General features: G+C 42.0%; 2 protein-coding genes across 7 annotated transcripts in view; one reads left to right on the top strand and one right to left on the bottom strand.

Moving 5' to 3' along the window:
* The window catches only part of LOC119033077 (apoptosis-stimulating of p53 protein 2-like), a 30,927-nt gene extending 15,475 nt beyond the window's left edge, over positions 1-15,452 (bottom strand). For 3 of the 4 annotated variants that reach the window (XM_037122694.1, XM_037122696.1, XM_037122697.1), the window contains exons 1-4: positions 15,308-15,452; positions 14,831-14,987; positions 2,776-2,923; positions 1,605-1,718 (exon numbers count right to left, since the gene is read on the bottom strand). In XM_037122694.1, coding sequence (XP_036978589.1) covers positions 1,605-1,718; positions 2,776-2,923; positions 14,831-14,857 — 289 coding nt within the window. In that variant the 5' untranslated portion in view covers positions 14,858-14,987; positions 15,308-15,452. Of the gene's footprint in view, positions 1-1,604; positions 1,719-2,775; positions 2,924-14,830; positions 14,988-15,105; positions 15,253-15,307 lie in introns of those variants that run through there. The other variant, XM_037122695.1, reaches the window with a different exon arrangement.
* Positions 15,453-15,572: 120 nt separating this feature from the next.
* Positions 15,573-27,412, top strand: part of LOC119033075 (exportin-5) — a 16,073-nt gene continuing 4,233 nt past the window's right edge. The window contains exons 1-30 of one of the 3 annotated variants that reach the window (XM_037122693.1): positions 15,573-15,711; positions 16,950-17,029; positions 18,885-19,006; positions 19,100-19,172; positions 19,260-19,397; positions 19,718-19,900; positions 20,072-20,098; positions 20,198-20,383; positions 20,709-20,785; positions 20,870-20,914; positions 21,022-21,112; positions 21,242-21,325; positions 21,444-21,569; positions 21,915-22,005; positions 22,100-22,228; positions 22,451-22,566; positions 22,680-22,835; positions 23,026-23,067; positions 23,152-23,241; positions 23,344-23,543; positions 23,636-23,738; positions 24,028-24,209; positions 24,403-24,503; positions 24,598-24,694; positions 24,797-24,933; positions 25,089-25,186; positions 25,302-25,348; positions 26,215-26,324; positions 27,144-27,203; positions 27,302-27,396. In XM_037122693.1, the coding sequence (XP_036978588.1) occupies positions 19,116-19,172; positions 19,260-19,397; positions 19,718-19,900; positions 20,072-20,098; positions 20,198-20,383; positions 20,709-20,785; positions 20,870-20,914; positions 21,022-21,112; positions 21,242-21,325; positions 21,444-21,569; positions 21,915-22,005; positions 22,100-22,228; positions 22,451-22,566; positions 22,680-22,835; positions 23,026-23,067; positions 23,152-23,241; positions 23,344-23,543; positions 23,636-23,738; positions 24,028-24,209; positions 24,403-24,503; positions 24,598-24,694; positions 24,797-24,933; positions 25,089-25,186; positions 25,302-25,348; positions 26,215-26,324; positions 27,144-27,203; positions 27,302-27,396 (2,868 nt within the window). In that variant the 5' untranslated portion in view covers positions 15,573-15,711; positions 16,950-17,029; positions 18,885-19,006; positions 19,100-19,115. Of the gene's footprint in view, positions 15,712-16,949; positions 17,030-17,849; positions 18,294-18,884; positions 19,007-19,099; positions 19,173-19,259; positions 19,398-19,717; positions 19,901-20,071; positions 20,099-20,197; positions 20,384-20,708; positions 20,786-20,869; positions 20,915-21,021; positions 21,113-21,241; positions 21,326-21,443; positions 21,570-21,914; positions 22,006-22,099; positions 22,229-22,450; positions 22,567-22,679; positions 22,836-23,025; positions 23,068-23,151; positions 23,242-23,343; positions 23,544-23,635; positions 23,739-24,027; positions 24,210-24,402; positions 24,504-24,597; positions 24,695-24,796; positions 24,934-25,088; positions 25,187-25,301; positions 25,349-26,214; positions 26,325-27,143; positions 27,204-27,301; positions 27,397-27,412 lie in introns of those variants that run through there. The other 2 variants (XM_037122691.1, XM_037122692.1) reach the window with 2 other exon arrangements.

The following is a 27,412-nucleotide window of genomic DNA, read 5'->3' as shown; positions in this document are numbered from 1 at the left end:
CTCAGCTTGGCCTTTTAGCCTGTCACTGTCTCTGACAAACAAAGAGCACACACCTAGGTGCACGGCTCTCTCCGGGCTTGCTGCAGAGGAGGGTGTAGATCAGTAGAAAGCTACACTAAACAGTCTGGCTAGTGCTGAATGAATTTAGTTCCTCTGGGAAACAACTGGGATCAGTGCTCTTTGTGACTTGCAATAATCTCAGGGTTTAACCTAATACATAACCGTCTGGCGGCGACTGTGTGTGTGTGTGAATGTGCTTGTCTGTGTACATGAATGCACTTATATCCAATCATGCTAGTACCATTTGACAGGGGGTGGGAGTCTGGAAATCCAGATCCCATCGTTAAAGCCTTGGCCCATTACCAAAGCCCTTTAGCTTGCATAATGGTTTTAGATGACCCTTGACATACAGTATGCATGTTAAATACATATACTGTATAAGTGTTAGTGTGAACAGAACACCATGCTGAGGCTCAATAATTGACATAATGACATTTAGCGACAGTTATTGAGCATGCTCAGTTCTGCAGAGAATAAGTCTTGTCCTCTGACCTGTTAAGAAAGAACATGGCTGCTCAGCACCAGGAAATGTAAACATTTAACAAAGTTAATACTACTGGTAGGACTGAGTACAACAGTGTCTCCACAATGTGTAGTGTACCAATCTTCATAAAAATTCACTAAGAGTAAAAGGTACTACAGAAATGTGTTGCAAAGCCTGAGCAGAGCTAAGCTAACAGTGTGGGAAAACAAGCGCAGGCTAAGATAACAGGAAGGGAAAACAGCCATCTAATCCCTGGGCCAGACTCAAGCTGTGAGGGGTAAAAAGGGCTTAGTTACGCAACTGGGGGCTGAGAGGATAGCACACGACTAAAATACTAGAGTTTTCTGTGTTCCTAAGAAAACTGAAAAGTAACAGGCTTATGACGTTACTGGGACACCCTGCGTTCACCCTGGCCTACACCAGTACGGCTAAATAAAACTTGTTCAAGGATTTGAAACCTGCTAATATAAAGCCCCCTCCTGGATAAAGGCAGTCTTAACAGTACCATTTCCAAACCACTGTAATATAAAGTAGTCAGGTTGTTTGGTTCAATCTCTGTCTCAAACAGGCTGCCTTAAACAGGGGATGTGTTGTGTATCTGTAGAGGCTGCAGGCATCTCTGGAGTTTACTACGTTGGTGCCAAATGACTTCTCTCTTAGGACACCACCTCTCCAAACCATGATTCTTATGTGAGACAAAGTGACTGTAGAAACCTTTGCTTCTGCTTCATCAACATTTCGGGCTGCAACCACTTATTTTCATTATTGATTAAACTGCTTGTTATTTTCACAATATATAGATTAATAGTTTAGTCCATGGAAAAAAAAAATAAGAAAAATGCCCATCACATTTTCCAGGGACACAGATACGTCTTTAAATTGTTTCTTTTGTCCAGCTTATGATCCAAAACTCAAAGACTTTTCATTTACTTTCATAAATGATAAGAAAATAAATGTTAAAAAAGCAGTAAATCCTATATAATATCCAATTAACTCATCGTTGCAGCTCCATCATTTATTGTATGTGTTGTTGGGGTGGGTGCCAGAGATGGACACTTACCTGATTCCCTGCTTGGAGCTCGATTGTGACGCAGAAAGAAGCGCACCTCTGCCCTGTGCTGTCCCCATCGTTGGAGCACATCCAGCATCCTCTCCCCGTCACCTACGGCTCGCTCTGCATATGGAACACATAAAAACACGTCAATGCTCAGATGTGAGGCAAAAGCACACCCATAAAGTCAATACTCAAAAGGTCTTATTACATTAAGCTGAGCAATGTAGTGACAATAACAATGTAGGTCAATTGTGCATGTGATGTTTGCTTTGTGAATCCTGTCCCAACCCTGTTCATTTCATCAGCGCCATCAGCATCTCGTTGATCTTTCTGAGCAATGACCTCAAGGCAAACAACTGTGATGTGTTGTCAATTATTCCCACTGGTGCAGAGCCAAAAGGCTCATCAGCTATTCCTCAGACATTTTCTTCAACCTGCATAAGACCATTTCATTACACAAATGGAATAACACATTACAGTCAAGTAGAGGTCAATGAAGCTCATCTATTATAGCAGCATAACGGCACAACAAATCAGCAACAGCTGTAATATAGGGGTTATGAATAACTTTACATAGAAATTTTATTCAAAATGCTACTGCTGTGTTTTCGAGGGGAGTCAGCAGTGAGTATGAAAAATGGCTACAAAATGAGACAATCTTTTCAGCAGTTAGCAGTCTCTTTTCAGCGTACTTGTGGAAGTACTCAAACACAATAATTGGCACTTTCTTCGCTCTTACGGCAGCATCACCATGGAGACGGCTACGAAGCCTGACTCCTTGAGCTCTGATTCTGAGTACCTCATGACTATGAGAGATGGGGAAAATTCGGGGAGGCAAGAAATCTTCAACATCCCCCCTCCCACCTGAGAAATGCGAAGATGCTTGTGTTTGTTACAGGGATTACGGGCTCGGCTTCATTTGCATTGCAGACCAAAAAGAGATAAGCCCTTCAAAAAGAAATCGCCAGGCAGTTGACCACACAGCTAATCTCCACATAGCGCTATCTTCAGAGAAGCAATTTCCTTCTAATTAAAAAGAAGAGGACAAACAAGTGTCTGCACAGTGACTCCTGTCCCTTGGGATATAGCCATATTCCAAAACATCATGTGACTGAAAAGCTCATGTTCCTCAGTGTGTGTTAAGGATAACACAGGGTGGACTGGCACCGCCACTCACCAGATCCACGCCACATCTCGGACAGGTGGCAGTCCGTCTCCCCCGGCTCCTTACACAAGTCCACCACATCCCGGCACAGTGTCTCCGGGGTAACAGGGACCTCAGTAAAATGCTGGTCATTGTTACTGAGGTATACAGTCAGGAACATCTGAGGACAGCGGGGGGAAGAGGGAGAGAGAAGCAGAGAAAGTTAAATAACAATGCAAGATTGAGGAGCCTTAAATCATTGTAAGCCTGAGGGATGATCTCCAAAAAAATGACTGCTACATTTTCACATCAGTGTAATGTTATTAGACAGAGAATTAATCTAAAAGTAAACAAGCACAGAGCATGTTGTGTTCAGACTAGTTTTTTTTTCTCATGCTGTACTGTATGTAAAACATTAAGCTAGATGTTCATATCTTCATAAGTAAACAATGAAAAACTATATATGGAGACTGATGGTCATATTATTACCAGAGGGTCTCCTACTCGTCCTTTCCTTGATGATTTATCTGATTTCAAGTGTAAAGGATTGATAATTGTATTACGACCTTAGAAGGCAGCACAAGAAGCGCATTTTATCTCTCTCTCTCTCTTGCTACACATTGTTCTGCCACAGCAAGACTTTTGTTGTGTTAAGAGTGATACAAAAATGTTACAACCATCTAGATGGTCATGTTAAAGGGACATGGCTGTTTATTCAAACATGTCAAACTGTTGTCACATGGCACGTCTGAAAAGGAGCTACAGGCAGTAGTGTCCGTTTCCTAACCCTCCTTCCTGTGTCAATATAGAAATCAGCTCCCTGAATTCCACTTCTCCCAACGCCAGCTAACTGCTAACTAATGCTGTCACCACTGTGAGAGATCCCTCATTCCCAACATATAAACACGCGCACACGCACACGCACACGCACACGCACACGCACACACACACACACACACACGCACACGCACACGCACACGCACACGCACACACACACACACACACACACACACACACACACACTCTCCTGCCAAGCTCTCCGAAGGAGCAGACCACCGAGGACTCTGGGTTGAATGTCACTGTGTGACTGACAGATGGTAGAGACTGGTTTAGGACCATCAAAAAAAGAAATGGACTGTCTCAATGAAGCTGTCACTGACAGAAGTGGAATGTGAGAGCCTTGCCGCAACTGTAAAAAAAAAAAAAAAACACATCGAAACTGCACAAAAAATGTAGCTGTGATGGTAAGAAAATGCTGGCATGCCAAACTGAAACTATGACAGCTAGTGTAGGTGCTAGGTTGCTTACAAACATGTTAAAGAAATTCCTATTTTCAATACGTGTGTATTATTTATCGTTATAGTTATAATAGGCATTGGGAGTCCAACATAATAAACAGAAAGTAGGCCCATCTTAACTTGACAGTTAATTTAAAAATACACGCCTGGGAGTGAAATGTAATACTCTAAAACACTGATGGCATGAAAGTAAATACAGTGTCTCTGTGTATAATATATAGGTGTATGCTTCAGAGGCTCTTAGGGCGGTGCTGGAATATGCTCTAATCTTATCACAAGCAAAGAGTGAGAGCTTTGATAAGGCTATAATAAAACCTGTATCATAAAAAAGGTATCCTAGGGCATGGCGCAACTACAACATGAACAAGAATTAGTAACCTTGAAAGCGTATAATTGTTAGTATAGTATTGTTTGTGTCCTTAAATCTCCAGGTTCGACTTCAGTTTTTTTTTTTTTAAATTCTCAGCACGTTGTTGTGAATGGCGCGGTGCCTACAGGGGGAATGGTGGGAACATCAGGTCAGTGGGGTCATGAGCACAAAGGGCTTGGGGGGCAAGCATGCAGAGCAGCTGCAGCGGCGGTGCAGAAACAAACGTATTTAAGTTGCTTTTCAACTGCGGGTGCCCCGAGCAAAAAGACAACAGCCTTGAGATAAGAGGCTGCATTCCCCTTAGCTTCAAATGAGGCTTACAGAGTGACTGGGCTGGTGACACGTTCACTCTTAAAATCTCCCTGGCAACACACACACGACAAGAGAAGGCTTGTTATTTTCTCAGTGATGAGGTGAAGGCTGAAGCAAGGGGTAGTAGTCTGAGTCAGAGGACCTGATTCAACTGGTTTGCTCTAAAGGGATGTCAATGAAAGATCCCCATCAATAGAGCAAGTCAGCAGTGACTCATTCTTGTCAGTAATCTACAGTACAGAAAGCTGTAAACAGCTGTGTTCGTCACTGGCTATAGAAAATCTAATAGCTAATAGCTGTGGTGGAAGACCACCCTGGACAGAAAAACAAGGACAGTTTTACTGTTTGTGGTATGTAGTTGAGAAATTAATAAATACACAACTTATAGTAAATTACACTTTTAGAGCTGGTTATTAAAAGAAAATCTTAGCCGGTCTCAATTTCATGAGTCTGCATTCAGAAGCCATTCAGAGATCAGCGCAGAGCAGCTGACATCATCACAACTTCCCAGCAATGTAGGACATTCAAATGACCCTGTTAATATTTGGAGAGTGAAAGAGAGACAACAGAGCGAGGGAGGGGAGGAGGGTGGAGGGTGGGAAAGAGCAGGATAGAGAGTGAGAAGACAGAAACACTGATGGGAGGGGAGTGAAATCTTGGGGGGGGGATGCCTTCACTGGTGACAGTCAATTCTTCACAGCACTAAAGTTAATGATCCAGGGCCACCATACTACCCAGTCCTCGCCTTGATCTAGATGAGTTAGCACTTTGCTGCTGACCTTCATCGGCTAATGCATGCGGTCACTGCTCATGGGTTAGTATATTGCACACATGTGCTATATATACATAATTAATTGAGCTAATCAGGCCAATTCTCTTACACATTTACATATTCATATTGCTTTGAGGATCATTTCCATCATGATACATAAAAATGATGAAAATGACTGATCCATTTGTCATATATAGGTGACCAGTAAGGGTAAACTAGATAATTTCAAACAGACATTTTAACATTAAGCTTCATTATTAGACAAAGTCTAGTGAGTATAGCATGAAATTCACTCGAGTCCTGCCGCAGAGCCCCTTTTAGCTTGATTAAGGGGAAAACAGACTGCGTCAAGTGGTCTGCCTAGACAGACAGGTGAGAAGAGTGCCCTTACTCCTTGTTTTGACTAGTCAGACAACTTGAAAGTTCATAAAATATTCATAGATACAACAGCAGGTTAATTTAAAAAGCTCAATAACAGTCTGATAGACCTGTTTCAATATAGGCAAAACAGTAGCACAACACCTTATTAGAAAAACCTCATCATAGGTAGCCTTGCACAACCACCAAGTTCAGCAGTGCCAATTTGAAGTTTATATGACAACTTCTGACAAAAAGCTGTTACACACACGGCCTTCTGTCTATCAGGGTGAAGGACAGAAACAAGTGCTGAATTGCACTTTCTTCCTACCTGAGACAGGGCAAAGGGATTGCCCCGGGGAAGGAGAAGGGGACGAGCTGTCTCTGCAGCTGTGGTTCGTTATTATAGCGATAGATTTCTAATTCCATCACAGCATCAGCTAAGTCAAAGCTGTCTCTTAGGGTTTGGGGATTGGTCTGACAGCTCAAAATTGCAAACCGACATAGCCAGTGCAAAGATGTGAGAAATGTGCCTTTTAACTCTGCAGCATGCACTGTGGATATTCTCAAAGCAGAGCAGCTATAAGGCTAGGTCATCGGGGCTATATCTCAGGGATTAAATTAATCCTCTATATAAAAATATAGCCTTTCAACAGACTACTGGCTCAGTATTACAATAGTAAGCTTAAATGTAATAGCCTGCAGCCTCTTTGCCTTAAGTTTAAGAGGAGATATCCCTCTGTGTAACCAAGGACCAGGAGAAGGCAGGTGTTCATTCTCATTAGTAAATTTCACATTTCAGAACCTGGTTTTAAGATGAATAAATCCAATACACATATTGAGGCATTTCTTCAAAAATAATGAGATTCGAAGTCATTGCCTGGTCCACATATTTCTGAAGTGCTTTTGATGAGATTTCAAAATACAGAGACTTACATTGTGTAGGATATAGCCTGAAGATATTGCAATATTATCTAAAGGCCATATCTTCCATCCATAAATGACTGGGAATATCTGTCGTAGACACAATAACACAGATAGACGTGCAAGTGCGTCTCTCAGAGATGAAAGGCTGTAACATCAAACCCTCAAACAAAAGACACTGTAATAAGAACACATCCTCTGAAGGAAGAGAGAGACTGCAGCTGGCAGCATGTACTTGACCTACCCTGCTGAAAAGGGCCAAGAGGTTGAGAAAGAGAAACGTGGAAAAACAAAGATAAACTCTAACAGTTGTTCCAGGTTACTGCAAGGAAACAGGCATCTTTGTCAACAATTCAGTGCTTTAGTAAGTTAAATAAGCTGCAGTCCCTGTAAGGAGATGCGGGGCTATTCTGCAATACACTGTACAGAAAAGATATCAGCTATAAAGCCTACCTCCAGTAAGATGCTGATTTGGCCCTTTACTGTGTAATTTGGATACCTTCTCCCATTAAAGCCAGAGGAGTCCTGAAGCAGATGCCATTGATTTCAGGCCTGAGGGGAACAGGCTTTTCAAGCCTCTCCAGTTGTGTAGACGGAGGACTCCGAAATGACTTGAGTTTAAAAATCAACACTGTACCCGTAGCCAATTACAGGAAGGAATGCTGCATCGATGTGAGTGTGAGTGTGTGTGTGTGTGTGTGTGGCACTCCCACTGATTGTCCAGATAACGAACATGTGCATTACAGCAATAAAGTGTTGCAAGTGAATAGAGCAGTTTGCAGAAAATTGTTGTAGAAGAAAATGTTTTGTTACACAAATGCCTTGACGATGCTACTTCAAATATCCATCCATGTGTTCCAGCATAACCTTCCACTCTCTCCTTGTGAGGGTCAGTCCTACTGCATTACACTTTCAAGATCACTGTCCAAATGCAATTGCTCGCATATTGAGTTAAGAGTGATCAAAACTGTCTGCCACTGCAGTTTCCCGTTTCCAAGAATGGACAAATCGCAAGGGATTGATTGTACTGTAACTGAATTACTCTGCAATATAAGGATAATCTGCCAATGAAAGCCCATCACGTCACTTGGAATTCACATCAGTACGACTAAAAACACCCACAGCAACATTGGAAACAATTCATTATCTTAGTCTGGAGTTTTAAAAGGAAATCCAATTAAATATCTTGGCTGATGTTCTCTGTAGCATTGGCAAGTAACTGATTTTCTACTCAAATCAGTTCTTACAATAGAATTGCCTTGTTTTGGTCCATTATGTCTCTCTCTACTTAAGCTTTAAGCTACAAGCATTTGGATATCATTACATCTTGGTAGTATGGGATAAGTGTCCTGGTATTAAAGACATCTTTACAGTAATTTGATGTAAATGATCAGACTGTTCTACGTGATCTAATACTTGCCTTCACCCACTTGGTCATTCACATTACTTAAAATCATTCATTAAAAATCTCAGTGTTAGTATTGTGTGACAGTACCAATAGTCATCACTGCAATGTTGTACTTTTTTTGCCCGAATTTATCAAGCATTGTTGAGGATATTTCAAAATATCAAGATATACTTTGAAGCTACAAGACACGGCCCTAGTTCCAGCACTATTTCTATTTCAATTTCAAGTTCCTTAAAGCGGTTAACCCTGTTGTGGACAGTGAAAAAGCCTGCTGTTGTTTGAATCAGTCATTGTAAATGCTGGACCCCAGATGCCCCTCTTCAGTGTAAGAGAAACAGAACGAGTTACTAATGGTTTCCCTATGCAGTAGCACAACATTTCAGTTTGTCATAATGTTCCAAGAGCCTGTTCTAAAAAAAAAAAAAAAGAAAAAAAAGTAAACCCATGCATATTATAGTCACTATAGTCCCAGGTAGACCCAATTACAACCTCCTGCTGATAGAAGAATATTACAACCATGAATATTCATGAATAGTGTTAATAGTGTTAAGACCTACAGCATGCTCCAAAAATAAAAGAGCAAAATACCTGAGAGTGTGTTAATGAATACACACCAGTTAATTTAGTACAGTTTTATAAAAGTATTCTCTATGAGCAGCAAACTAAGTTCAGACTATATCTCTGCCCTAGAGGGGTGAGGATGTAGTCAGATCAAATAAGACAGAGTGTCAGACAGGCTTGATATAATACGCTGGGATTGACTGGGGCGTATACACAACATCTGATATAATGCCGAGGGGAGAAAAGGGACGACTCGGAAAGTGGACGGTGTTGGGTAGAGTGACAGCAGCAGAGATAACAGGCACCGTATCTCTAACCATACCTCAAGGGTCTCAACTTAGGTCTGCTGGGCCTTCTCTGCATGCACACTTTCAATTACAGATATTGCTGTGCTAAGCGAATTAATCAAATAGGTCTTGTTGAGGGAGTCACCTCTGAATCTGATTACGGCAAGTCTGTAAGACACTGCAGCATCATCTTCCCATGTGTACGTCTCAGTGCTCGTCCTGCCACAGCTTTAAGAGTTGACACGGTTCCAGCGTAGCAGTCCTTCAAAAAGACGAGGCAGCAGAAAACTCCCTAATGGTATTATTCCTCTTTGTCCCTCTTTCACTCGCCCTCACTTTCTTTATGTTGCATTAGGGGGTGAGGGAGAAAAGGTCAGAGGTAACGAACGCAGAGGACATCAGAACACTCAGTAGCCCCATTCAGCTGCAACACTGAGGAAAAAACACCAAGCAGCTTTTACAACACACTAAAGCTGCAGCGGGCTGCGACTCTTCGTTCAGGACAACCTCCTCTCCCTGTCTGCACTGCAGTACTTAGCCTATCACTTTATAATCTGCACTCTTGCCATACTCCTTCAGTCCTGGTCTACGTGATGAGACAGTTCCTCCTCTGAGCTTATCTGGGAGATAGCGGAAATGGAAGTCATAATGGAGCAGAAGGGAGAAGACGTGTCTTTTTTTCCCAAGTCCTCGACAGTTGGATAAAGTTATTCAGGGGAACAAAAAGCCAGCAGCCATTCAGAGGATTTTACAATCAGTATAATATACACAAACTTAATTAACAGTGCTATATAAATAAATAACTGAAAAGCGGCGTGCTCACGGAATCTTTAGACTCCTTTATCAACATTTATCTCATGAGGGGAACTAAAAAACCAAGAGGTAGAGATTCTAAATGTGGCAGACACCCTAATTGGCATCCTGACAAAATGCACACTCAATGACGTGTTTGTGGTGTTTAATCTGTCATATGCAAAAGAGGCTGCTTGTGGAAGCAGGAGGCTGGGTGATTGGAGGAGGGAGAGTACAAAAGCTCTTTTCCAGGAACCTTTTTTGGGACGTTATCTATACTATCCACATTTTGACTAGAGGACCTAAATTAAGTTCCTGGGTAATAGTGTCCCTGCAAAAGTCCCTTAGCCAGGAGGTAGTAGTTTCCAGTAGCATCAATATAAGGACTATAAATGCTTCAACACAAATTTAGCAGATTTTTAACCAGCTTTGTATCACTGCAATGTTGGTCGTACATGCAATTGAACACTGGTAAACTTCTCTCCATTTTGCCTGCAACCACAGATCCAACTCTTTTCAGGCTAAAATCCTCCAAATGACGCAAAACGTGTAATCTGGCGGATTCTCCAGCTGTTTAATCAAATGGAGATTTATCCGCATTTTGTAAGCCCAGATCCACGGACACAGAGTAAAGTCGGATGGAGTCAACCTCTGATCAAACTGTCTTGTTTCTCTACTGTGAAAACGGACATTGAAAAACATCAAGGTCTTAAAACAAGGACATGCTGGTCAAAAACTAACCACAACCTTGTTCACTGTCAATATCTTACCTAAATACAAAACCGTATGATACTAGCTGGTGGACAAAGCACAAGCCACTGTAGTGTATTGTGGTTTTGTAGGTTTTCTACTTTTAGCTTCATTTTCTCTGGCCATACATTGCTTAGACAGCCAAGTTTTATGCACTGGCTGTCTTCCCAGCAGTGAATATTCAAATATCAATAAATCGTTGACAATTAAACAAACCTGTAAAGCAGGAGAACATCAACTCAAACATCAGTCACACAGCAGCAGATTATAAAGAACAACGTAGCAGCTGTTTGTTGCCGTCACATGCAAAAACACTGCTGTCTGTAGGGCAGTCTCATTTACCTTATCTTCATGGCTCTTCAGATGTGGTAGAAGTGCAAACAGGATGGCCCAAAAGGAATCTTTGATTAGTTCCTCAGTTTAGATCCTGCTTTATCTCAGTTCCTGTTTTAGGCAAAAACGGCCACAAGTTTCCTCGAAAGCTGATTCCCAGACCATCCCTGGTATACTTCTGATGGCCTCCCTCTTCCCCATGGCAAGACCAGTGTTTCATCCTTCAACAATGGTGTCATAAAGCCCTCGCTGCTTGAAAAGGGGGTCTTACCACTTCAATGTGGAACTCTACTTTTCACCTGGGTGCCTCACAGATTTGAGTCAACATTTCAAGGTGAGTCATCAGTACCTGCTCAGGTGACTCTGGTGTGCTACCTCCATAAAAAACAGGCTCATGTGAGTGATGCTGATTGGGACTGCACATTAACCGCAAAATAACTGCCATCATCTTATAAGGGTAAAATGTGTTACAAAACAGTGTTGTGATGACATTTTGTAGTGCTGCAGAGATGCACTGGCCTTCTACGCTTGTTCTCCAGATGTAAGTAAACATTCAATGACATTAAACACTGTGATTTAAAATGTAATCATCCATAAGAATCAAGCCAATTATTTAGCCTCTTTCACAGATCATCAATTGTCTCAGCAAATATTCTTTGCTCTGCCTTTTGGTGATTAAGTCAGCCTTGAGTACAAAAGTGCTCTGAGCTATCTGATCATCATCACAAGCCTACTGTAGTTTTTACATTTCAACATTTCTCCTTCTTCACATAAAAGTCAGAAAATTAACCCTGACAGTCATTGGTTCTCACTGATGTGGCCGTCTGCTTACGTAACCACCACATACTCTCCCACAGAGCAAAAAACAAAGCCTGTTGTGGCCTCAGAGAAAGCCTGCTCAGGTTTCTGTTGACACACACAGCAAAATCGGGCTTCTCAGAGCATCATCTCATTTTCCCACCATTATAACACCACCACAAAGTCTAGCAACTGCGAGATTCTGCTGTGGTGTAACTGAGACACGGTACCAATGTGTGTGTGGTCAAAGAAAACAAAGCTAAATAATGCAGGCCAGACACACAAAAAAAAGTTTATCTACTTGAAAATCTACACAGCAAGCAAATTGTGTCATGGGAGAGGAATGAGGAAGTGATATGGGTTATGCTCCTGGAACACTTGACATCCAAAACAAAGCAGAAAGTTTTCCCTGACTTGATGTTAAGATATTCTGCTTTCAGTTTGGTTAATCTTCTCTTATGTCAGCTATAGTTCAGTGAATAATTTATCTAGACAAAACAAGTACACCAAAATGAAAAATGGGCTAATAAACCAGCAGAGAAAGCAAACCTAAATGAGGCATGAATAATTGTCTGCAGAACAAAGACTGGTTTAAGTAGAGATGACAATAAATGAGGGGTAAATGAGTTATACCATGCTTTGGTTCAATAAAGGACGAGCATCCCTTATCAGGCTGCTGCCACAACACAGGCACACACACAATGTGCTCTCCACAACACGCTGTTAAAGAGTCCCTATAGCTCATTGTGTTCACGAAACAGTGACCCCCTATTTACTATCCGAGCCAGCAATTACGCCACTACATTCTCACCACCCCCGAGCTCACGGCCTGTACAAGCAGGGTCATGGGCTATGGGTGTAATTTCTAAGACAATACCTTGCATCAGCCATGGTTTCATAGAGGCCATTTTGTGTTTATCAGGCGAATGCCAGAAGCTGTATCTCATTCAGACACAAACACATATATTCTTGTGTGACAGAATAGGAATAAAAGGGGCACTTGGCAAGGTCTCACGTGGCCCTTAAAGAAGTAGATCGTATATGAAAACATGTAAGGGTGACAATTTAGATTGGTGTCTACGAGAATGGAGCTTAGTGATAACAAATGACTAGTTGCCAGTAGCAGACTGAGGTCATGCACCAGACAGGAGTCATCCCGATACGACTGTCTACACAGCTAAGATGATTAATTCACTGATCAAGCTGTTTTACGGGAAGCACACGTCTGAGCAGAGATTGGTAACATTAGCAGAACATGAGTCTATTTGCACAGAGGCTTACACTGGCTTTTTCATTAGTTGTTAACATCACTGTGAACACTAGTGGTGTTACTCTGTGTATTTCTGCACGTTTGTTCAAGACACAAAGATCCAGAATTGACCAGAGAAGCTGGGGGAAATACACTGCTTATTCCAGTAATAATGTTCCGACCGTGACCCATTTCCTTTACTCGTTCAACTAAACATCCTGTCAACTCATCCAGAAACAGCACTGCTTTTAAAACAATCGTATCGACAACCGGCTGATCTTGTAAGTCAATTACAAAGCAAAACATTTTTTGGTTACAGCTTCTATAATGTGAGGATTTGCTACTGTTCTATCATTGTAAAGTCAATACAGTAATGTTATGTCCAAATGAACCATAGAAAGGGAACTTATCACTATTCTATGACATTTTACAAATTAACAAATAATCAAAAAAATAATCAATAGATCAAAACAGCAGCAAATACCACTTGGCAAATATTATCAGCTAAAGATATAGATATATCTAAAGATATATAGCTAAAGATATATTAGTATCACCGTATACAGTATGTTGTGATAGGTGTCAATATGAAAACTTCTGTTTTAACAATTATTTTGCAGAAAAAGGATGCTTGGGATAATCTATGATTATTAGTTCCTACTATGTCTACCAAGTTGCAGTATACTCATACTGTTGATTAAACTGTCAATTGTTTTCTGGATTAATGGATTAATTGCTTGGTCTATAAAATGCCAGAAAAATGGTTGTCAAATGTCGATCAGTGTTTCCCACAGCCACAACCTCAAAGAAATTTTGATTTGCTGTCATACGGGAGTGAAGAAACCAGAAAATATTCACATCTAATGTGCTGCAATCAGAGAATTTGGGGTGGAATTTAATAGTTGAGAACTGATTAATTTTTGCATCTCTGCAGATTAATAATTCAAGTATTCATTCCTTTGCCTTGTCTGCCACCTCATTCACAAGTAAATAAATTCAAAACATAAAAATGCTACTAGGGTTAAACAGTTAGTAGTTACCAACAGTACCAATACAGCCATCACTTCTTTGAACTTTTGATCCTGTGCCAGTTTTACTTTAAATCTCCTGTAAGAATTTGCTAGTTGGGTTATTTCTCTCCATTTCTCACACAGACCACTGTCCTGCTGCCCTCTCTACCCACATTGGAGAAGTGCTGAGACATACAGCCTGGTACTGCAGCAAAAGCTTACGGACCTCTGATGATGATGATGGTGATGATGGTGATGACATGGCAGGAGCCCAGAGCTGAGTTTAGCTTCGTGCAGCAGGACTTGGCAAATGCCTTCTGCTTGTTGTGTGTTATGAGCAGGGTGGATGTGTGCATGTAAACAAAGCGTACAGCTGAACAGAATCAGTGGATCTACAGTGACGTTAATGACCGTCCTGTCAGGTAAACGTCAACTGTGTCAAGAAACAAAACAAAACAAAAAAACTGGATCTTGATGCTGTAAACGGCATTTTGACGCAGGGGGAACTCGACTAAGGTAACCGTGTTATGTGCGGAATTATCTCCCAGAAAGCAAATAAATGACGTAACTTATAACCATATGCACAGATCACAGACACACACACACACACACACACACACACACAGCTGTCACAGGTAATAAACTTCACAACAGGAGCCTGTGCTGCCATAGTCCTAACACAGAGGAGCAGCCGCATCTACTTGCCACGTCAATTTAAATGTCCAGGTGATACACAGTGGTAACATTGCAGTGGGTTAGTGCGGCGATTTTTTTTTTTTTTTTTTTTTAAATGTCGAAAAAACAAGGAACACTGCGCCATAAGCCAAGGTTGAAACTTGTAGCCAAGAGAATAAAAAAAGAACTCACCGGCATCATTTTAGCTTCGTACCGCATTTAGCTAAGCAGCACAGCATGAATCTCCGCTGGCAGTTTCGACGAAAGCTGTAGGACTGGCGATCACTTTAATCCTCGAGCCTAAACCCGCGATGGGAAAGGCTACTTTCTCCTACTCGGGGGTCCCGTTCTGCATTAAAAAAAAAAAAGAAAAGAAAAAAACACAGCACGTCTTTTTTTACATCAGTTCAAACTATATCTCACCCACATAATACACACTCATGTTAAATGCGTGCCGTGTCGCGGACCTGTTGCAACAAATAACAAGGCCTTCACGACAAAAGTTTCCGTTGTAGTTCTCCGAGCATCGCCAGGAACTTTCAAACGGCTCGTTGGGAGCGCGAGGCACTGCTAGAAACCCCTCGCGTTTGTTAAGTAAGCTACCACTAGAACAAATGATGAAACTATGTGGGAATTATTCGATATTTTTAAGGTTCTTTTTTTTCTTACCCCAGGACGCGAAGGTAACCAACCCGAGATCCCGTTGACTGACAGGGTTGCTCAGCAGCTCGCAGCCTATCCCAGAGTGACGTATCGAGAGGAAACTCATTCCACTTTGGAATTCAGGCTCCGCCCCGTTCTGGATCAGAAAACACCCCCACCGGCTAGACAACACGAAACTGGACCGTTTCCACCCACTGCTTGGAGATAAAGGCTTACTTTCTACCGTGTATACTGTGTGTCGACGTCGTTCAGTTAGACGAAATGATTCTTAGCAGCAAATTATACTTATATTCAAAGTAGGGAGCAAAGTGAGTTGCATCGGTGAAGGTAAGAGGTCCCACTCTGCTTGGATTTGACATGCTGAAAACTGAAGTTGAAGTGGGTGGAGCTATGGCAGGGAGCGTCATCAGGTAACAGCTGAGCTCACATATTCATTCATGATTTGTGTAATAATCAACTAACATATCTTCATGTTAGACTCCTTTCACCTTTGAAGTTTTATCTACAGTGGCCAGTTACTATTCCTGCTATCTCAAAGGTTGTGATAAGATAGTCTCTCCCCAGAAAAGGAACTTTTAAAAGAAGGTAGAGTCATTATGTCACTGAATCTTGCTCTATGGAAGAGGCGATGATGCAGATATGTTGGGTTTTAGTTTGATTCTCAACGCATCTCTCGCTGACGTCATCACAACTGTCACCACAGTCTGTCCCCAAAGCAAGAGTCAGTGACCTAATGACCCTCCCTTCTTTTTTAGGTTCTTTCTCCCAGAGGGGAACTTTGGGCATTATGGTAGCACAATGACAGAAATAAGTACAGATAGATAGAGAAACATACAGAAAAAAAATATGAAAATGAAAATAAGAATTTCAACAGAAAAAGCCATCAGACTAAAAACAATACAGAGAATAGCAATACATGTACCCTTCCCAAAGCTACTGTTGTAATTGAACTAATAGTAAAATGCTCTCTGAGCAAAGTGACAGTGTATTGTTATTAGCAGCTACAGCAAAGTCAGCACAAGTGTATAAGTGCAATATGTAACACTATTCTATTCTGTATCACTATTCACCACCAGCTGTAACAATAAACCAACATGTCATATAATATGATTTTATAATTGGAGTTCTCTTTTTTTTTATCATTGTTACAATGAGCGGCTGTGGCTCAGGGGTAGAGCCAGCATCTTGTAGTTGGAAGGGTGCTGGTTCAATTCCCCTAGTCTGCATGTTGAAGTGTCCTTAGGCAAGATACTGAACCCCAAACTGCTCTTGATGTGCTTGTCAGCACCTTGCATGGCAGCCATCACCGCCATCAGTGTATGAATGCATGAATTACTGTAAGTCCCTTTGGACAAAAGCATCTGGTTAATGCCTTAAATGTAAAATGTAAATGTACAAACATGGCTCAAAGATTGAGACAAATGAGAGAGTCCATACTTTTCTGAAAGGGGAATGAAGGCTTTACTGAACTAAACACAACTCATGATGAAGTAATGTCTGATATCAGTGGCGTAGAGTGTGTATGTCTGGGTGAAGCCTCTCTACTGTGAGGTGTAGACCATGTGGTCAGCAGGCTGCTCAGTCCCAAAAGAGAGAGTGCACACCATGCAATCAGCTGTTTTATAACCTTGTATAACACACTCTGCAGGTGGAGCCAACCAACTCTGACAGCCCATTATCTGCCGGCTCTCCAGGAAGGCAGTCAACTGGAGGAAAACAAGACACAAAGTAAGTTAGAGAGGGGTCACAATATTAAGATATGAATCAGTACATAATGCAATAAACAGTATAACATACATATGTACACATACTGTACGTATTACTAAACTGACATAGTATAATATAATGTAATATGCAAATGGATGTATATATTTATATATGTATATGTGTATCTATGTGTATTCATATCTATTGAACTCTTGAGATTGTCTTATTTATCATTTATTTCATTGTCTACTTTATTATTTTAATTTATTGTCTACCTTGCTATTTTATTTATATCTTTGTCTTCATCTCTTGTTTCCATTCATGCTATATATCTATTTCTACTTAGCACGGAGCATCTGGAACAAAAACAATTCCCCCCTGCAGATTGATAAAGTATTCTGCTTCTGATTCTGATATGATTCTGATAATATAGTAGGGGAAATAAGTAGTACACTATAAGGTAAAGTCCTGAAATAGTCACAGATACAGTATATCATAATGTTCAATGCAGCAATATAGCTCAGAATAAGACAAAAAAGTGATAATAATATATGTTATTGAGCTATTGCCAATAAACAGATATTCAAATAAAAGATATGTTTTTTTTAAGTAGCTATCATTTCAATGGATGATATCAGATCTTGTTTAGTGTATAATTATAACTGATACACATTATGAATGACTGACAAACTGGTTAATCAGAACTGTGAGTTATTAGGTGTTTTGTTTAATATACGATATGTACTATTCCAATCAAAAAGGCTAGATGGATTCTGTTTTATTATGATTCTGTTCTGGTTGTTAAGGTAAAATAATAAATGCATGGAACACATTTGACACAGTAATTGTCTTGCCGCTTCTCCTCCGCAAGCGATCAGCGATCATTTTACTATTGAACATCAACCATCTGATATTAAATTAATGAGACATTTTGATATAGATACCCTTTTGAATAAATTCAGAAGTGACGCCTCTTTGCTAACATAGACGATCGCTTGAAGATGGCGACTACAACTCCCAGAGTTCCCATCCGACGGCGAGCCAGAGGTTCAAACACGCATGCGGCGCACTCTGTGCACGTTGGTACCTCCCTGAGCGTACGCGGCTCACTGTTGTGCAGGTGCTTTGCATAAGGGAGCCCTTCGCTTTCGCCTTAATAGAGTGCAAGACGCTACCTGAAGTCATGGCTGACCAGGGGGCCGCCATGTGTGAGCAGCTTATCAAAGCTGTGAATGTGATGATGGATGCAGAAACAAGCCAAATTTACCGACTGGAGGCCCTAAAGGTAGCACCGTTATGGATTGCTAGCTAGGTGCTAGTTAGCTGAGCTTGTCATTTATTACAGTAGACTCAAGTGGCGACGTAGCCGAAAAAAGAAGTCATTGTTTATCAGTGGGGCTAGCTGTAACGGCACTGCTCGCACTGTTTGGTTTTTTTGGTAGTTAACGTTAGCTAAATGTGTAACGAGGATGGCCAGATGCTTTGCGAGCTAGCCGGTGTATGCCATGATTATCACCTCACCACCACATTCACTGTCGACTCACGTTCATTCATTTATAGTAATGGTAACATATGGTTTGATAATGGTGGTCCTGCTCAGGGTTATAACATGTACAAGTTAATTTCATAAGGCTAGCTAGTTGGGTTGCTAAGTACAACTTTGCCCTTAGCTTCAATGGCTAGGTGGCAGGTTAGCTTTCTGCTATGTACAACTATTTATTGTAATGTTGCAGTGGCTGCTGTTGCTGTAGCCTCCTGGCGCTGACGACTTGAATGTATACAGTAATATTAACCGTTAGTAATTACATGTAGAAGTCTGAGTGATGATTTCACGTGGCGTTTCTGGAACATAACGAGAGTTATTTTCTCACTACAGTTTTGCGAGGAATTTAAAGAGACCAGCGCCTTCTGTGTCCCATGTGGCTTACAATTAGCCGACAAAGCCCAGCCAGCTGTAGTGAGACACTTCGGTTTGCAAATCCTGGAGCACGTCATCAAGTGAGTGTGACGTAACCGTCGTAAATCAGGAATAATCAGTAACTGCATGATGGAAGAGTCATATATTTGATCGAGATTTCGGTGTTCCTGCAGGTTCAGATGGAACAACATGCAACAGCAAGAGAAAGTACAGCTGAAGGAGTGTGCCATGCAGCTGTTATCAAAAGTAAGAGTGATGTTAACAACATAAACATCTGTTGTATGATCGGAATGAAATTAAAGTCTGTCTGATCTCCGATCTGTGTCTCATCAGGGCACTCATTCTATCCTGGAGGAGGAGAGTCACATCAAAGATGTCCTGTCACGAATTACAGTGGAAATGATAAAGAGGGAATGGCCTCAGCATTGGCCCGACATGCTGAAAGAGATGGAAGCTCTCACTAGCCAAGGGGTGAGTACCTTGCACAGTGCAGGGAATGATCTGATACTGCTTATCACTTGCCTGCTGGCATGCAATCTGAATAGGATTATGTAACCTCTCGCATGCAAATGACTACCAAGAAAGATTAGTCATACTCATTTTCGTGTGTCGTCATGTCAGCCCCGGCCACTGGTGGATAACATCATCTTTCAGCATCTGTGAACTTAGAAGTGGTTTCCGCTCGTTACTTGATCAGTGCAAACTTTATTCTTGGCCTTTCTACGGAAATGTGCCGCTGTTAGCATGAACCACATGTAGTCTAACTAAAACTGACCTTGTCCCTGTCACAGGAGGCACAGACGGAGCTGGTGATGTTGATCCTGTTGAGGCTGGCCGAGGACGTCATCACCTTCCAGACGCTGCCCACCCAGCGGCGTAGAGACATTCAGCACACGCTCACCCAGAACATGGAGAGCATCTTCAGTTTCATGATGGCCATCCTGCATGTTAATGTGGAGGACTACCGTAAACTGGTCAGTGTGGCTATAACTTTAGTTAGTAGGAATAAGAAGCTTAAGATTAAATGATCAGTATAATCATGGTTATTACCTTTTTGATATATAATTTATACTTCTCAAGAAGGAAAGATTCAACAGTAGAGTGACTTTAATATTTGTGTCATGTATGTTTTTCTTTTAATTCAGAAAAGTTCACCCGGACATGAACTGAAGGTGAGAAAATATCGCTACACATTTGCTCTAAAATGAAGTGCTTATGAATGTAAATCCATTGATCACTTAAGCGTCACTCTCTTTGCTCTCCACATTCAGGCCAGAGCTCACTGTCGAGTCGCCGTGGCCACGCTGAATACACTCGCGGGCTACATAGACTGGGTGTCTCTGGTGTACATCACCTCTGGAAACTGTCACCTGCTGGAGATGTTGTGTTTGCTGCTGAGCGAACCGGACCTGCAGCTGGAGGCGGCCGAGTGTCTGCTCATCGCCATCAGCCGAAAGGTGAGTCGCAGAGAAAGGCCTCGGTTAAAGACATGATGTGTATGTATGTGTGTGTATTTTGTTGAGTTGGGTGCTTACATTATCCCCATTCCATGTTCACATTATCAGCCCTAAATCTTGCAGTGTGCTCCTTTTTGTTTCATGTTGCGCACATTTTTTTTCAACCCAGCTCCAAAGTGACTGCGTAAAAGCGTAGATCAGATGAGTCAAGTGACAATACGCTCAGTAACAACCATGACATTTTTAAAAAAAAATTTTTAATTGCTATTTACGTTATAATACCAATAATGAGCCATGTGTTAACAACTGTGTCATTCTGCCACAGGGCAAGCTTGAGGACAGGAAGCCGTTCATGTTGCTGTTTGATGACGTGGCCATCCACTACATCCTTTCTGGAGCCCAGTGAGTCCAACTGCTTTTCTCCGTCAGTCTTCACAGGCTTCAACCAGCCCATGTCACTGTTACTGATGGTTTGTCTGGTTACAGGTCAGCAGATGGACTGGCAATATGTAAAAAGTCCCCCGAATCACAGTAAGTAATATGACCCGCATGCATCTACACAGACTGATGTATAAACAGTTTATTCTTTTCATGTGGCTGTGACTTAAATCCCTCTGTATACACTGTACCTTTTTTAGAGCAGTGCAGGTGGTGGAGCGGCGTTATATCTTCCTGAAGAGGCTCTGCCAGGTCCTGTGTGCTCTGGGAGGCCAGCTCTGCTCGTTGGTGGTGAGTTCATCCTAACGTGGCTACACTAATCCCTGTGCTCGCCTGGTGTTTTTGGTCTTGGTCAAGGCAAACATTACGTGAAATCACAGGAGCATGTTTACACTCCCCGATGTCCTGTTCTCATCACAGGGTTCCGATGTAGAAGTCGAGGTACCTGCAAATCTTAGCAAATACATGGAGGCCATTTTAGCCTTCACTACACATTCCAGCCAGGTGAGATGACGACATTTTTTTTATTGTAGACTTAACTTCAGATACACTGCAAATGAATCCGTGGAATATGAATCCCTCAGCTGTTTTATCGCTTGTGATTCTGTCCGATTTCTTGCAGTTCTTGAAGTCGTCCACTCTGGCTACGTGGGGATCTTTGTTCAGACATGAGACTCTGTCGAAGGAAGCCGTTGTCGTGGAGATGGCCATCAAATACCTAAGAGCATCGATGACCAATCTAATCAAGGTGAGACGGAAGCCCCATTCACCTCCAAAAAACTGTAACTCACCATGTGTTTGTGTCCTTCCACTATTGTGCTGTTATAGTTCTAACCGCAGTTGTGTCGGTGTTACAACCGGTGGTAATCATCGTGATGGTCAGCCCTCCTGACCGAGACGCCTGTGAACTTTCCCCCAGAAAACATGATCCCTCCCTGCTAGTGAGAGTCAGACAGCGTCCTGTTTACTGATGGCGATTATGTTATTATGTAATTTAGAGCGAAAAACATAACTTTGTTGCTTTCCAGGATTCCAGGACTTTCATATGGGAACCTAATGGCGTGTTACTAAAGGTTTTGTCTTTCTAATCCAGACCGGATTCCCATCCAGAGATGACAGCCCCAGCTGCGGGTACTCCCGTGTGGACTTTGACAGTGACGAGGACTTCAATTTGTTCTTTAACTGTAAGTATTATAGATTCAGCTTTCCTTTACGTATGATCACTTTTCTTAATTTTATCCCACGGTGGTTTTCATGGTGTGCGTTTTTGCTTCACAGCTTTTCGAGCGCAGCAGGGAGAGGTGGTGAGGATCGCCTGTCGCATTGTTCCTCTGGAGGCTTTCCAGATAGCAGCAGAGTGGTTACAGTATCAAATCGCCAGCCCTATTGATACCGGGGATACCACATGTAAGTGTACATCCTCAATCTTGGCACATAGTCACAGCAAAAATAGGAGCGCCAGTGGCTAGTCTTAGATGTGTTTTAGGATTGTTCTGTACAAGGCAAGAGTCCCGATTGATTTGAGTTATTAGGGCAAACACCCACTCGGGTACAACAGACGCAGATGTAGGAATGTGTATAAACGACAACAGCAAATTAAACCTGACGTCCCTCTGTGCTCCCTAATAGCCAAGAGTGCTGAGGGCCTGTGCTCCCTCCTGTCTCCATCAGTGGTCCAGTGGGACGCAATGACGGTCTTCATGGAGTGCATGGTCGCACAGATCTTCAAAAATCTGGAGGAGGAGGTAAAGGGAGCAGTTTCAAAATGACAGAACAAAAGTGCGTAGGGCAAAATAATGTTTGACGATAGCGAGATAAAGTCTTGACCCGTTCCGCCTCGCTGCCTCGCTCTGTGCAGAAGTTGCCCATCGATCAGAGCATGGAGCTGCTGCAGGCCGTGCTGAACTACGAGACCAAAGACCCGCTCATCCTTTCCTGCGTGCTCACCAACGTCTCTGCCCTCTTCCCGTTTGTCACACGAAGACAGCACTTCCTGCCACAGGTCCTCTACAAGGTCTGTGGAGTCTTCATCGATTACTACGTATTGATTATATGTATTTATGTGCATGTGTCATTTTTGTATGAATGTACACGTAAACAGTGAGTCATGATTTCTGAACATTGTGTGATATTTGCTTTTGTTAACTTATGTGTTGTCATCGTTAACACTAAACGTGAAATATTTTATTCTTTTGTGCCTAAAGCTATTTAAAGCCGTCACGTTTGAGGTCGGTCAGGACAACAAGGTGAGTTGCCTTCAAGAGCCAAACATCTGCTCTTTTCCTTGTCCTTCACATCCAGACCAATCAATAACTATTCTCCAACTCCAGGCACCTCGGACCCGGGCTGTAAAGAACGTGAGGAGGCACGCCTGTTCATCCATCATCAAAATGTGCCGTGATTACCCACAGTTCATCTTGGTAAATATCCTCGTATTCCTGTTAAATTAAAATCATCATCACAAAGATTAAACTTGCTTTCAGTGGATTAATTTAGCTTTTTTTTTTTTTTACCCCCTCCAGCCATGTTTTGACATGTTTTATAATCACGTGAAGAAGCTGTTCTCAAGTGACGCATCCCTGACTCACATGGAGAAATGTTCACTGATGGAAGCTCTGGTGCTCATCAGTAACCAGTTCAAAGACTTTGCGAAGCAGAAGGCTTTTCTAGATGAGCTGATGGCCTCGGTGGTCGCAGAATGGACCTCGGAGGAAATCAGGCAGTGCGTCTCGACTTCTTTGAATTTCAAATTGTACGTGATGTATTTTAATGTCATGGCAGGTAACTGACTGATATTTCCTCCCTGTGTGTCAGTGTGCTGTCAGATCCCGCTGTGTTTCTGTCCTTTGTTGGAGCCGATCAGGTGGTCACCGAGCAAAGTAAAGATACAGACACAACGGGCCTTAACAGAGGGCGGGTGAGTGAATTAAGTCTAAACTGAGTTCGTACGTGAGTTATGTTTGCAGTATACTGTCCTCATGGAGGATTTCAGTGACTGTGTTTTAGTTAAGTCATAGATAACTTTAGATCAGAGCAGATTAGGGATGCAGCAATTAAGGCCATAAAGGCTCAGCCACACCGAGGGCAAAACATCTGCGCAATGGAGCCATGGCAGAAGCATGGCTACGAAAATGCTTGTATTCAGCTACAACAGTGCAGCCCTCATTTAACTATACATCCTTTCTTCTCGTTTGACATTTCCTTAGTTGAGTTTCTGTTTGTACGCCATGCTGGGGGTGGTGAAGCGTGCGCGCTGGCCTGCAGACCTGGAGGAAGCTAAGGCTGGTGGCTTTGTGGCAGGCTACACCCCGGCTGGAGCTCCCATCTACAGAAACCCCTGCACCGCCCACTTCCTGGTCTTGCTGCCAAACCTGCTGCTACTAATCAGGTAGGGTTGAAACTGAATCTTGGATTAATAAAGATTCTGATGATCATAATGATATAGGTATGGGTCTGAACTTGATTTTTAGGTGTGACATGTCCCTGTTGGAATCATCAGGACGTTGAGCAGTGTCAGAATAAATAATGCATGCCATCATATCGATCTGTGACCCGTCTCTTTTCTGTACTCGTCACTGCAGGACCCACAACAGTCTGTACATGCCAGGGAACATGGCTCGTCTTAGTGAGACCTTCACCAAGGCACATGAGGTGATGGATGCAGAGAAGAATGTGGTTCTTGGTAAGAGGAGCTCTCCCCACACGTCTTTTGTTCCACAGTGAGTCATCATCTGAGAAGACTGTGGTTTAACCTTCTTAATATGCACTTTCTGCAGGTCTCTCTCAGCATCTTCTGGATATTTATGACTCTCCCGTGTATAGAACCAACCTGGAGCGCATGCAGGGCTTTTTCACCACATTGTATGACAACTGGTGAGAATTATGTTGCGGCAGTTGCAGTTTTATTTTATTTATACCTCTCGCGCTGTTGCAGATTAAACTTTACCTCCTCTTCTGCTCTCTTCACCTCTGTAGCTTCCACGTTCTGGGAAGTGCGGGTCAGTCCCTGCAGCAGGAATTCTATACCATCAGCGGGCTAGCTGAAGAAATCAATCGTTCTGCTTTTTTCTCCCTCGACCATGTGCCTGACCACAGACTTCGTCCTATGATTCATATCCTTTTCTGCCATTTACTACAGTTTATCACCTATTGCCATGCTTTAGTCATATACAAGTGTACAAGGTCTTTTTCCCTATCTCAGTTATATGGACAAAGATGAGCTACTGCTTGATGTTATCAGCGAATTTCCTTAACAAGTTGTTGTTACGGGTTTTTCTGAGGCAGCTGGTGCTATCATGTCCTCAGGAGTACTACGATAGTCTGCTCTGCCCCCTGCTGGGCCCTCTGTTCGCCTACATGCAGCAGGTTAGGATCCTCCCGTTCTGCACGTCATCAATCTCAACATCAGACACACTTAATTCACTCGTTCACAGTTGCTTTTCTTGCCAAAACTCGTTTTTGCTTCTGTTTCATAATGCAGAGACTCAACGTTAAGTGGCAGGTCATCAACCAGAGGACCTCTGTCAAGTAAGTTCTGGTGTAGAGTTTGTGTTTTTGTCTATAAATCTTTGGATTTGTGCTTGTAAAGTTTGACAGTCACGTAAAGGAAGCTAGACATGTACTTAAAAGAACCCAGGTATTTGTTTTAGGTTATTCAGTAACAATTTATGACTGTATGTAAAATATAGATGTCTATAGAGTCTCTGGGTCTTATAAGTGAAGCCAGTGCCGAAGTGCTTTAAATCTGCATTCCTTCTAATAGCTAAAAGAAGTATGATTTCATATAAGCTTATGGGAAAATGACCCTACCTCTCACTTGATGTATTACCTCAATTATCAGTATTCAAATACAGTTTATGGTCGCAATCGCTATTTTCCAGTCTTCCTCAATATAGCAGGATGTTCATTTAAAGCAAAATACACCACAAGCAGTGTACGCTTCAGGGTTTGGCAACGTTGTGAGCGCTTACACGCCTACCATTAATCACGAAGAGGCGTAGAAATGCATATGCTCTCCGCGTATCACTTCTTCTTTCAGAGCGGCAAGAGGGCGATGGCCTTTATGCCAAATACCAATGAGTGACGTCACAGTGTGTTTACATTTAGTCACATTGAAGGCTGATATTAATGAACATTCACATTATAGCTTCATTATTTCATTTAGTAGGAAGAAAATAGATAATCTGAATCTATTTTAATGTAAAAGAAAAGATCCTGTGAACAGCTCCTTTGAATCCTTTTGTTTAGCTAAGAGCTTTAGTGTGATTTGAGAAATCCCTCTAAAGCCTCTTATGATAATTATACTTTAAGTTTAATTATATTGACTGCTCACTGTCTCTAAGCTACAAATTGCATATGTGGACTTGGTGGCAACTTCTTTGTTGTGCTTTTAGTGGCGAGGACGAGGAGGAGGAGGAGGTGTGTCAGGACAGCCAGGTGACGCAGGAGATGCTGGAGGAGCAGCTGGTGCGCCTGCTCACCAGGGAGGTGCTGGATCTCCTCTGTAAGTGTCAGCCTCTCCATCGATCGCATCTAATCCTCCCAGTGGCATTTCCCTGCAAGTATATAGCAAGCTGTTGTTTTACAGAAAAATACAATTAAACAGTTAACAACAATAATAATAGTAACCTTTGTAGAGATGTGGTAAAACATCAGATAAAAGCATCAGTGACTTGATTAGAAGCATATGCTTCTGTTAGCAGATAATTTTGAAGGTAAAATAAGTGTGTTACCTAGCATTGCACTGCATACTGTGTGCCAGCTACTTTGCATTTGCTGGTGCAAGTATTGATTTAAAATAAAAGTTTTATTGCAGAAGTGAGTTATTTTTATTACATTGATGTTATAGTTGTTTTATGATCGTAATGTCCCTGTCTAAAACCACTGTAAAGCAAAGCGTGAAGGGAAGCTCAGGGCTTCTTCATTAATACTGCTAATGCACTTGGGTCACATGGTGAAGTTGTGTCTCTGCCAGCTAGACGAGCTGAAAATGGTTTCAAACGTATTAGGAAAGGGCAAATATCAGTCATATTTCCTGGACAGAGTAGAGACCCTACATATTGATAAGACATATTGAAAAAGGAAGTGTTTGTTCTCCAGGGTTTGTCACGCTTCACTAACCTCTTGCCCTTGGTTTATCCTAAAAGAAAAGGTCTGAAAATAATATTGATTAACTAGATGTATTTACTTTAACGCTGATATGTATTAAATAATTTGTAGTTTTCATACAGTTTAACTTAAATAGCCATGACACTTGACTATGAGAGTGATAAACTGGTGAGTTTTTGTGGGGCTGTAATACTTCTTATTCCCTCTCTCCTAGCTGTGAGCTGCATTTCCAAAAAAGTGCCTGAACCAGCAGCAAATAAGGAGGAAATAGAGGGTAAGAAAACAAATGAATAATAATAAATTGATGAACAGATGTGTTTTTTTTATTATAACAAGTACATCACCATTTTTGCTTGAAATGTTCTCTTCTAGAAGACGACATGATGATGGACTCGGTGCAGACTGGGGCCCCGGCGCAGCCCACAGACGAGCTGACTGAGCTTGGGAAATGCCTGATGAAACACGAGGTCAGACGAAAACACA

This window comes from Acanthopagrus latus, chromosome 15, assembly GCF_904848185.1.
Source record: "Acanthopagrus latus isolate v.2019 chromosome 15, fAcaLat1.1, whole genome shotgun sequence".
In the NCBI taxonomy this organism is placed as follows: domain Eukaryota; kingdom Metazoa; phylum Chordata; class Actinopteri; order Spariformes; family Sparidae; genus Acanthopagrus; species Acanthopagrus latus.
Note: the sequence above shows the minus strand (reverse complement) of the source record. Positions and strands in the feature narration are given on the sequence as shown.